Raw genomic sequence first — 12760 nt, 5'->3', positions numbered from 1 at the left:
AGCAGAGTATGGAGAAGATGGCAGAAAGGGGAAGAAGAGAAAAGATGATGAAGAAACTGAAGAATTAGGTCCTTTTTCTCTGACTCCTAATTCTCATCTATTATTAGGCAAGGCTACTGGAAGCAAGGCTCTTTCCAAATTTTTATTTTATTTTTAATTTTTATTATCTCATTTGTGGCCCCCATTCTAATAAATCTCCTTTAAGCTACCACAAGTCTCTGCCCCGTCTATATATTCTCCAATTGCTCAACATCTTAAGAGAGCGTAAGGAAGGCAGAATTCCTGCTGGGATCGGGGCATATCTCCGGGGCACCTCCTGGGCATATACGTGCTGATATTTGGTAACAGCCTGGAAAAGCAGTTGTCATCTGGGTAGTTCTGCTTGGTGAACAGGCAGCAGCACTTCTCAATGGCTGTAAGCATTCCCCAAAGACTGTTTTATAACTCTAAATCTACCTATCTCTCCCTCTATTTTTTTTAAAGTCTTGGGGCTACATCAATACACATGGTGTACACAGATTTGTAGAAGAAATATGCACAGACAGCACCAGAAGCTAAAGCCTGAAGAAGGAGATTTGAATAAACCAGGAACATTCACACATTATATCCATGCATTCCTCACATTAACACAAATCCATGAAAGTCAAATACATATTTGTATTGTATTTCATTAAATAAATGTCTCTAATTGACTATGACTGGCTGTTGCCACCTCTCATCAGGCAAGTATTTCCACAATAATGTTTATTTTAATGAATAAAGTGGGAAATTAAAAGACAATCAGACATCTGGTTCTAAACCAGCCTCAGCGATGCATAATGCTTTCTAAAATTGTGTAGGGCACAAACATCACTGTTATTTACACAAAACTCTCAATTAACAGAACTCCTTCAATCCGATTTTTTACAAACATTACTTTCCTTGCTTGACGAAAGGATATGCAAGAAAGAGAGGGAAAACAAAATAATCCTTGGGCTATGATCTGTGAACTTTCCTGTCTTGACAGACCACAGTCCCAGTGTCTGCAAAAGAAAGCAGGAGGGTCACAGCAAAATGTAACTTGACCTGAACTTTAACCACCAGAGGTGACATTTACACAACTATAAAATTTAAAACTAAACAAGAACAAATAGGGAGAAAGGGACTATGAGAGCACCTTCTCCATGTTGATTTAAAATTCAAGACCATGAGAGAACTGCCTCTTAGGTTTATAGTAAGGGCCTGAGTACACATGAAGAGATTTCTGAGAAACTATTCATTTAAATAAGGTAGTGCTTTTGAACTTCTGTAGTATGTGACAATATTTAGATGTTATTGAAAGCAAAACAGTTGTGGAACTAACAACAATTCTAAGGAAGGTATTTAAATTGTTATATTAAGAAAAAGTTGTATTAGCAAGGTTGACAGATCAATGGAAATATTTAATCCTGCTTACCCCCCTACATCAGAATTGATCCATAGACCACATCATGATAGTTTGATCTGTCCCTTAAGCCTGATCTGTTGCAAGCCAGAGGAGCACTGTATATTTTCACACTGATATACACAGAAGCAGAACGTGACCCTTAAAATGTAATATATGTGAAAGCAAATTATCTTGACTATAATGAATGACTGGACAAGAAAACCTCCAGAGCCAAAATCCATGAGTCTCCAAAGCTTAGGATGATGAGGGGAAAACTAGGGCATGCTGACTGGTCAGCTGCATGGGCAAGTGATGTATGTTTAAGCCATAAATTGCTGAGCTATTTATTAAATTCTAGAAATTCTTTTCAATGTGATTTTTATATTCCTAGTTCTGCTGTTGAGATGCTAAGATGACCAACACAGCAAAGGTTTTGAAAAAGAAAAGATGGGTTATAATCAATTATTCAAGAGATTTTTTTTGGTTTAACACTGCGATAACGCACAGCCTTATGACTCCATTTCACGGCTGGCCTCAACTGCTTCTTGAAATACTGGATTTCAACATATTGCATCATCATTAAAATACATGGAGATTGCTAGCCTGAAATAGGTTGACTGCCCAAAATTCAAAGGACAGAATTCACCCCTGATAAAATGTCATGGTAAGCACAGGAGAATTATCACCACCAGTGAGCTTAAGAAAACAACTAGAAATATCTAAAGCTGACAGTTATTCCTCCTTGCCTGGGCGGAGGCAATGCTGTCTGTCCTTGTGCCACACAGCGTGGTATTTAAAACAGAAACCAAATTGACAAGAATTATAATAGAATACTTAGAACCTCTTACAAGAAGGCACTCAAATGTAACAAAGCAAAATTTTGCAATCTACAGCAAGCACCTTAACCTTTGGGGCTGCATGCAAAAGAAAAGCAAACCCCCAAAATCTCAGTAGATTTCTGTCATATGGTTGGTGACTACTAACAAGTCCTTTTTTTTTTTCCTTTTTTTTTTTCCCTCCCTCTTAATTTGACAGTTATTTAATTCTTCACCATTTTTGGTTTGCCAGGGTGGGTGTGCTCTGCAAAACAGCGAGAATTTACTCATAATTTTACAATACGCCAAAACTTGAAGGTTTTGCAAGGAAGTGACTCGAACGGAAAGAAGAAAAAAAGGATTTAGCCTTGCTAAATACATATACTAGTACCTTTTAAAAAGTTGCCTAACTCTAAAGCAGCCTCTTTTTTCATTTTATGCTTACAGCAAAGAGATATTTGATGTTAGGAGCATCTTCTACATGCTATTGAATTTGCATGCTGAAAAAGAATACAAATCATTAACGAAAATTGCACCGTATCAGTTTCCTGTTGCAGCTGGCTGTCCTGCTAAGTTGGCAATGAGACAGCGGCCTGCAGAGCTGCAGGCATATGTCTCATGTTAAAAAAGAAAAAAAAAAGACTTCGTGTTATAAACACTTCAATGAAAATTACTATCCAGTTTGGAGCCAACTGAGACCAGGTGCTGAAGACAAAATAAACAGACAACATATGAAAGTTTAAAAAAAAAATTAAAAAACCCCCAACACCACTGAACTTCCATTGGGATTGTCTTCTACCATACATTTTAACCTACATCATGAAATCCAAACAAAATATCCCTGCATACGTACAAAGCGGCCTGATTTTCTCACCTTTAGTACCATAGCTTAATATTGATTTTTAAGATATGCCTGATTTTTTTAAGACATACAAAAAATACACATATGCAAATTTAGATATAAATTAATCCAGAATGCTAGTACAAACACTTTGTCTCCCAAACAGTTAGCTAGAACACCCTCCATGTTTCCCAGCTGAGAAATAGCTCAGGAATCCACCCAGGGAGTGATAAAAAGCCTGAAGTCAGCCACCGCTGATGTGGCTCGCTCATCTCCCATTTGCCAACCATGGATTTTGAACAGAAATGGGAAGAAGCCTTTACAAAGGTCACAGTGGAGAGGTACTGAGGTCTTGGAGAGCTCAAGGCTCCTAAGCAGAGCTGACAAAAATTAGGACACATACGCTGCACCTGCAGAGTCAGCGGCTAAAGCAGAGCAGGTCATTGCTTCGGTGCATGCCCCATTTGTCCCCATTTTTGCAGAGAGGTCACAACAATCCTCTTGTGTGCCAATCAGACTGTTGTGCAAATCAGATTAATATCCTGGGACATGTGAAGTGATCTGTTTTCCCCAATAGCTCTGTTACCATAAAGCAAAGGACTGAAGCATTGCAGCAGTGGCAGCACCTCAGGGTTAATTAAACTGCAGGAGCTCCCTACGCAGCCCCTCTCGCCCAGCCAGGCAGCAGCTTTGCTCATGTCTTCCCAGCGCTCCTGGTAGGGTGAACGTCAGATCCACCATCCTCTGGGACTGCTGGACCACAAACACTTTCCACTTGATTGTGTCAGAAACACATCAAGAAAATAAGACAGATACCAGGAGGTCATCTTACATACACCCTCTGCCAGTCAGAGAGGGGTATTTTAGGCGTCTATAAAATCAGCTGGGGCAACACGAAGAAAAAAAACATCTCCTGAGCGTCAAACTACCATTTCAGAACCAGGCAGAAAATGGTCTGGGTTTCATCTGGCTGCAGTAATAATGTCTGCACTGTGGCAGGGTGAAGCTATTTAGCTCTATCAGCAGAGACTACATTTTGTCGTGCAATGGAAAAGGGGAAACTGACTCCAACTGTGCCTTATCTGCACGCCAGGCCCGGGAGGGCTCGGTGGGGCAAGGACGATCTCTTCGGTACTGGGGGAGACACAGGGAGCATGGGAGAAAGAGAAAGAAACTTTGCCGTAATCTGAGATGGCTTTCTTTTTTATCATTTGAATGGAGCCATCCCACAAGAAAGTTTTTCTTCCTCGCAATGCATCCATAGCAGTGGCAGCAGCCCTGGAGTTTGCACAGCCACGCCACACCAGCATTTACAGCTCCTCTCTAAATCACAGCAGATTTAGCTCTACAGAGACCATACGCAGTGGCATATCTGGCGCTTGCCTTCATTACAGAGCAGCAGTTATGACTTGCAGGCTACAGGAGAGAGCAGATTCCCCAAACAGCACAGCTGCTAATCATGCACATACAACAGCCTAACCTGGCGGGAATAGGTCTTCTTCCCAGTTCAAACCGGAATGCAAAGCTGTCCTGCTAACATTAGGCATGAAAATGACCCTTTAGCACCAGGGACGAGAAGCAGCTAATCAGTATTTCAGAGAGCAGCCTGTCCGGACATTCAAAATGTTTAGCTATTTGATGTGTTGAGGTATTCCCCCACCCTCTGTAACCCGCTCTATGAACTTTTAACATAAACAGTTTAGTTTATAAACCTTTGCTCTGGTGGGGAGCCGATCCCTATCTACTAAACCTACCGGCAGCCAGACTCCCACGCACGCCTGGAATCAAGGAGCAATCCTTAAACCAGAGTCCTGCACCCCAGACCCGCAGGACTGCCCCAGCAGGACCCAGCATTGCTAACACATTGCTCTTATTTTTTGTGCAGACAATACAAATGCCGAGCTCCTGAAGCATGAACAGGCAAAATGGAAGCTCTTGAGAAGGCCCTGAAGACAGTAGAGCTTGTTAAGACTTTTCTAAATATTCAAAACAAAGAACAGAACTTTGAATTTCTCAATTTATATAATCTTTGAAAACTCAGAAGGGACACTATTTAATTTTGGTTTTTCTGTTATTTCCCTAAATGATAGCAAGAAACAATTTGGCTGCAGCTTTATTTTATTTTGGATAAATATAGCCAGTTATAGTTCTCAGCATAAATACCTATACTACATAGAAATACCAGATTAACCCTTCTCTAATTTGTCCACATGTTCCCATTAATAACGTGTTTCGATTTTAAGAACATGTGAAAAAAGTCTCCTTGTAGTAAGTATTAAACTCTCAATAAACAGCAAAATAAAATTTAAAAAGTGCAAATGTTTTCTTCAAGTCATGACTTCTTTTTTCATCAATTCTGTTGTGAAACTCATGGAGTACTTGGAAATAAGCTATTATACAAGGGAGGGATAGGGCTAGCCTTTCACTGAACTAGTGGAAACTTTATTAACTTTATAGAAAATACTCTTGATAAAAGGATGGAAAATTTAAAATCACTCAGGATTTACTCTTGGATTTTATGGTTTTAAACAACAGTAATTTCACAATATTTTCCTGAACTGCATCAATGTGTGGGGGGAAAAAAGAAATCACCAGCAGATACCTGAGCTACACCTCCACTGTGAAGCTGGGGAAGCCCTCCCCTACACAAGGCGGGTGGTACATTCAATCAAATCTAAAGGGCCTACATTATAACCTCAGCCAAGGACCTAATTTCCTACCTACCTACCCATAATATAACCAGGTTTGGGAAATCATTGCTTCAAACCAGCAGTGAAGCCAAGACCACAGCCAAATAAAAGTGAATGTGTCCATCCTCTGAAGGAACTGGCCATCCCTGTCTAGGAACATAAATGCTTATTGCAAAACCAGGATTGATTTCAGGATTCATGATACTTAGGCCATGCTAGCAGTAAGGCAATGATACCTTCATTAATGTGTAACCTCATTAATGTGCTACATCTCCCCCAAGAATCATGTGCTGAGGGCAATCAGAAGCAGCCAAGACACCATATGTCTAACCCAATATGGCAATGCCTACACTTCAACTCACAGAATTTTAAAAAAGCAAGGAAAAAGCCAGAAATCCACTTTATGATTGAAAATTTCAGTTGTTAGAGGCTGATAAACGGCAGTTCTTGGCACAAGAGGGTTCCTGCTACACCTGTCCTTAAGAGGGTACAACTGATACCTACAGCCCTACCAGCTGAGAGTTACTGCACGTGGGCAGCATAGGGGGCTGGCCTGCCACCCGGCTGGCCTGCTGGCCTCCAGAGCACACCACGAAAGGCAGATCTGCTCTACAAAGCTCCCACAGAGATTTGCAGATGAAAAAGAGAACAGCACAGCTGAAAAAATAGATTTTTAATTGCTTTGCGGCTCTATTAGCATTACTTTTGCATGTTTGTAGCCGTACACAGCTCTACATTGACATTTACAAAACTAGATGAACAGATAAGATGATAAAATAAATACAATATTTTACAGCTTTTTTTTTTTTTTTAAACAGCTGCCAAAAAGACATCTACCCCCAAATGCCCCCAAACCCAGCATTCTGTTGAAAAGCATCATTTTCCATTATATTTTGGTCTATTCTGTTTCCCCTCCAATTTGTAACATTCTGCTGGAAACAGTGATGAAGAACATATGTCTGCAGTAAATTACACCCAGGAGAAATCCTGGAACCGTTACATTCAGTTTTATTACCCAAGGCATTAAGATAGTCTACCACAACACGTATTATTTAACAGTTCCATCAAACACAACACCACTAATATACGTTTATATTATTATGCATGCAAAAAAATCGTATCATATTTCTTAAATCTCATTGGGTGATTAATGTGTTGCATTTTCGTTTTAACTAACAGTTCCAGAATATTTCTAGGGCTTCAGTGAAACAAGGTGTTACATAAATACAGAATGTTATCGTACAAATATTTTGGAAAACATATGTTCAGGCAACAATAAGGTTGAGAAGCCTAACACTCAACAGCCAGGAAATTGTGAGTGCTTACACTTCTTTCACAATATAAGCTTACGCAAGTGCTGCATCTTAACATATTCTGCAGAGGGCTGTAATCATCTAGGCTACATCAGGGAAATCCAGTGTGGGCAACTGGACAGATAGACTAACATCTCCAAGAATCCCTTTCTTTTCCACTGCTGCAAATACTAATCCAGTTTCACTAGGTAACACCAAAAACCAGACATAGCATAAATACCCCCTGTGCACTGATGAGCTGCATCTTTTGGGGGAGGTTTGCACTAGTTCTGCGAGGCGGTCACATCACTGGAGATTTCCTATAGGCATAGACTCAGGCAAGCATAAGTTTACATTTAACAAGTTTAACAGGAATAAAAGACACCTCGTACAAACCCTGCTATTACTTCGACTGATGACTTGACCTCAAAAGTCAAGTTTTCTAAAGTTTTACAAGGGTTTTGCATTTTATTTCTCAAGCGACTCCGTGGGAACAACAAATAAAACCAAAAAAAATGTGTAACTGTCAAGATTGCACACCTTCCAAGCTTTGCAGAGAAGAGGAAAGCAAAAGGCTTAGGCAGCAGTTCAGAGCAACAGCTGAGATACAGCTTTTAATTTCAGCTTAAATCAATCAAACAGCCTTAGTACCATGTTGGGTCCAAACTAAACCCAAAACACCAGGCACCAACTGTATCGGGAAGCAGAGCCCAAACTCCTCCCTGTTCAAAGAAATGTAATCACTAATACCTGAAAATGTAATTTAATGCTTTTCTTCTTCAGGTGTCCCAAAATGAGTCACACAAAGCTGAGAGTGCCAGTCCACTTCATGAACTGCAAACTGAGACCCAGAGAAAATCACTTCCTGAATATCATATAAAGTCTCACTTACTTTATTAGTACTTATTCACCATGTGTAAGAATAACTGAAGCTGTATTTTTCTGGTTCTCTGTGGTGTTCAGTCCACACACGGAATGCAGCCATGGCTCACAGAAAATACACTATATAATCACGAAATTGAAGACTGTGCTACCATGCACATGGGAGTCAAATGATGGTTGCACGGGAAACTGAGTTACTGGCATTTCTCAACTTTGAAGTGCTTGGCTTTGCAGCCTACATAGTATTACTTCTGTATGCCTCTTTAAAGGCAACTATGAATTTTGCTGTCTGTTGCTACAACCAAAACTCTCCAATTATGCATCGTTAGCAGGGTTTGAAACTTAAACGTGCAGCTCTGCAGGTTAAGCTCTTTAGTTAGAGCAGATTTACTGCAGAATGGATATTGAATATTCAGGAACTCGGGTCCCACATGGGAACCTGGAGGAGAGGAGTGAGCCAGCAGGCAGTGTTTTGAATCTACCCAGTAACTGCCTTACTTTTTTCCCCTGACATGTCCAATCTAACATTCTTCCTGTCATTTACCTTGATGGAAAACTCAAAATAAAAGACCGTGAACATTTTGCTTTGTTCTGATCACGAATGAGAGATTCCAAGAATTACTGAAATTGGTTTTAGTCTAATTAACTTTTGTGGCCATTTAAGAGCAGAAACGGTTTGCTCTTGTTTCTGACAGAGTAAAATGAGGGCAGAACGCTGTAGGTCTGGACCACAGCCTGTCCAGACCTGTGGCTCTTGCTAACTTGCAGAGCTGGGCTGACCTTATAAAAATGGGCCAACCTGTACCTGCTCAAAGGAATAGCTGGTCTGTAGTTCACAGCATGTTCTGCTGGAAGCAGAAGATGTCTCAGCATTATATCCACTATTGTACCAAAAGGGGAAACAGGCACTGCCATCTATTCCCCAACTTTCAGCCCTGCTACAAAGAGAGTACTCTGCTGTGCCTTTAAAAGAAAGCTTGCAGGTGCTTGTACCATTTTGACTTGCTTTGCCTCTCAAGCAGCGAGCAAGGTACCCAAGATTCAGAGGGAAGCAGGATGTAGAACACAGGTCTGGCAAAACACAGGTCAAGGAAGAGTAGGTCTAAGGCTGCCCATGTTTTCTCAGTCTTCCCAATTCAACTGTACTGCAAATATAGCAAATTACAAATTCAGTAAATTCCACTAATGCTGAGAAAGCAATCTGTTGGATGAATAAAGGCTTGAAAACTACCTAAGGGGAATTCCTAGAAATTCTGTTTTATACTTTCCTCCCATGACAATCCTTATTTTTGGTCATGACAATAAGTTTTAATATTTGTTTTCCCTCTTTTATGACTAATTCAAAAGAACTGTCATTCTAAATACGATGTGAAAACAAAGAATGCCGATGAACCAAAAAAGTATGCAAGAAAGGGGAAATACTATCACATACTTGTGCAGAAAGCACAAACATGGTTGTGCTAAACAGACAGACACAGAAATAGAAGGATGCAAGGACTCTGGCTTTGTGTTATGCAATTAACTTCATAATATAATAATGATGTGCTTGGTCTGAAACTACCTGTACTGGGTCTGGCTGGGATGGAGTTAATTTTCTTCATAGCAGCTTGTACGTGCTGTGTTTTGGATTTGTGGCTAAACTCACATTGATAACACACGAATGCTTTGGCTGTTGCTGAACAGTGCTCGCACAGTGTCAAGGCCTTCTCTTTTTCATAGTCAGATGCCCTACATTACAGAGTGAATACTTATGGCTAAGGAGATGAATGCCATACTTCAGACATCCACCATGCTTCTAATAGTCCGTCCACTATGTAAAAAGACAGAAGTAATTTTATTTCATAAACTGAAGAATCTTTGTACTGAAACATTCATTAAACTGTTCATCTGCCCAGAAGCTGAGAGCAAACACCCAGATATTCACTTTTACTCAGGAAACATGCACACTGGAAATCAAGCATAGATGTATATTTGTAGAAACTACAGAATTATTGACTTGTTATGGAACATAAGACAAGCACAATGTTTATTTTGATCTCCATCTGTCCTTGCAACTACATAACCTGAGAGAGCAACAAGGGAAGCATCTATGTACGCAGGAATGCAGCTTCTCTTTGGTACTCAACTGAAGTTGTAGAGACTTCAAATCTTCCCATGCTTACATTAGGCACAACGAAGGGAAACTCATAAAACTGTAATCCAAAACACTGTCAATCACAGGAGAAAAGGCAAAATATGAAAATGGAGGTTTAGAAATGACTGCACCGTATCCAGTAGAAGACACCACTGAAATTGTGAGGGAAGCACCATATAGTGGGCAAGGTGTGCAGTACATATTGAAAAACAGGAGAGCAGAAGTCTACAAGAAGCCTGGAACACTGCAGGCACCATGGCCACAGGTATTAACATAACAGCACAGTGCAAATATGACTGAACATGCCTATTTCTAGAGTAAGAGTCTTTTAACCATTAAACTATTTTACACTCAAAGCAACAGCAGACTGGTCAGACCACATCGGTATTTTGAAGCAGAAGCATCCACAGGGAATAATACCAGAATAACCAACAGCAAAATTACTCCCCTGCCCTTGAGACTCCCCACTTAGGCCCATTCTTGGCAAAGGCTTTCAACTGTAAGCTCCTCACAACATTTTGATTTATGTTCATATGCTCCCTACCTCAAAGGTGACCTGGTCAACGACCTACTCTCTATTAGTAAATATTGAGAAAAGTGACAGCAGGAAGCAAGATCCCTTCTGCTATTCAGATATGCCACCCTCGAGCCATAGCTCATTCACTTTAATGAATGTTTTTTAACAATTATTTTTTTCTAAAATGTGACACTGGCGGCAAGAGGTTAGGGCTTTTCTACTCTATGAGTGCTCACCTAAAAAAAGGCTTAGTGTGCTATTTTTAAAGGCTAATGTTCATGTCGTTTCAGCAAAAAGCTCAATGTTGGTTTTAGACACATTTCTTGTTTTATGCCAGACAGGCCAGCTCCTCATATTCACAAAGCAACTGTGGTTCACTGAACATGTTTCCAGGATTAATTTTGACTTCCCAGGGTCAACTTCACACTGATCAATGAAAGAAATTGTGGAAAAGATTACCTTATGAAAACACACAAACTTAGCCAACCTTTAACAAAAAGAACAACTTGAAGAGCTTTCATCAGACTCAGCACTATTCAAGGACAGCCTGTCAGCATTTGGCATATACGAACATGGGAGATGGAACAAATCTACAGGAAATCCTTGTGCTTACTCACGTACCCTCAGCACCACAGACGAGCCAAGCTGCTTTTATATGTTTCTCCCAGTTCTCGCGTTCACAGCCATCCAATTTCTCACCACACAAGCAGAATCTTACCTGTTATTTTCTGCAGCACAGGAGATGGCTGTGGCTCATCAGAAATGGCTTTGACTAGGGCCTTTTTCACCTCTTCTTCAGCTGCGTCCAGCTCTTTTCCACTTTTGATTTCTCCAACCACAGAATACATGTATACCAGCAAGACGAGGAAGTCCTCGCAGGTATAATCATCTTTCGTCCTCTCATTGTAAGATTTAATCATTGGCAATAACTGGTTCAAAACACTGGGCATTTCTGTCTCGCCAATAGTCTGAAAAACAGAAGGAAGATCATGTCAGATTGATGCCATAGTGCTTATCAGACATCAGATATACTCCTGCCTGCATCTGCAAGTTATTATTTCTCATCATAGCAGTGCTCATTTAATGAAACATTGTTCAATATTTGCATTCTCATTTGTCAGCACATTGTCCTGTGATTTATTTGCTGCTCAGATAGCAAATTTATTAGTTTCCTACAAGTTTATTCCTAGGCACTCCTGATAGCAGCCTTTTAGCACTTGAAAAGCTTGATGATTAGATCTTTTCCATGTACCAGTAATATGAGAGGATGGGAGCATCAGTCTTGGCAGTATGGGTAAAAATGGTACAAAACACAAGGTCAAACACTTCCTCTAAATTCTGGTCCTCCTCCTTGGGCCTGATTTTGTACTTGAGCAGGGAGTTCAAAGCCCAGCTCCCATTGACTTCAATTGCTATTGCGAGCTCTCAGCACATCTGCAAACCTGACCCTATGCTTTCAGGTCAGAAACCCAGAAAATTAGAAACAGAGAGAACCACCTGTGAAGTGCGTGGTTTAAGTGACCGGCGTGGTTTCCTAGAGGAGCTGTACAACAGGGGCAAGGACAGGGCAGCAGTCACCTGCTTGGCACGTGCCCTGACCCTCTTGTCCCTCTGCCTCCTTCACAGCACACTCGCCAGCTTCTCAAGCCATGTAACAGGGGTCTTCCACACTGAAAAAGCCTTCTTTGCTAGGCAGGTCAGGCTCATTCCCAGAGCTCATCCATGCCGCGAGGTAAGGCAAAGACCACGTGGAAGTGGGGAGAACTATGTGACTGTGAAGCTGAAAGATGATCATAATACGTATATGAGGAGGGGAAGGCTGGCAGAGAAAAGGAGAGGGAAACTGAGAGTATGCTGGGATGTCCTAGGTCCTCAGTACTCAAGTCGCACTTGCGTCTTCTCATCTCCGTGGCAGAGCTGTCTGTACAGCTTTCCTGTGGTTGTAAAAAGGAGACTTCAGACATGAACCCCGTGAAGTGCCACGCTGACATCCACACCACGTTAACACCAGGGCTGGGGATTAGATCCACCGTGCGGGTCCCTGCCACTCACGACAGTGGAGTGACTAATCGTAGTGGCAAACTGCCACCCTCTCTGCACATGCACACCTGCACGTGAAATCTCCACACACTAGTTTTCTGCTGGGGGTTAGTCTGCAGCTCAGCAGTGGGATCAGGTGAGAAG

At 41.1% G+C, this 12760-nt stretch overlaps 1 protein-coding gene across 1 annotated transcript in view; it reads right to left on the bottom strand.

The window, feature by feature from the left end:
* SCFD2 (sec1 family domain containing 2) overlaps positions 1-12760 on the bottom strand; it is a gene marked incomplete at its 5' end in the record, with an annotated part of 208652 nt that overhangs the window by 104425 nt on the left and 91467 nt on the right. The window contains one exon of the mRNA XM_082316582.1: positions 11295-11544. Coding sequence (XP_082172708.1) covers positions 11295-11544 — 250 coding nt within the window. The remainder of the gene's footprint in view (positions 1-11294; positions 11545-12760) is intronic.

The sequence above is a fragment of the Platalea leucorodia genome (assembly GCF_965183815.1).
Source record: "Platalea leucorodia genome assembly, chromosome: 6".
In the NCBI taxonomy this organism is placed as follows: Eukaryota; Metazoa; Chordata; class Aves; order Pelecaniformes; family Threskiornithidae; genus Platalea; species Platalea leucorodia.
This window is presented reverse-complemented; position numbering and strand designations above follow the sequence as displayed.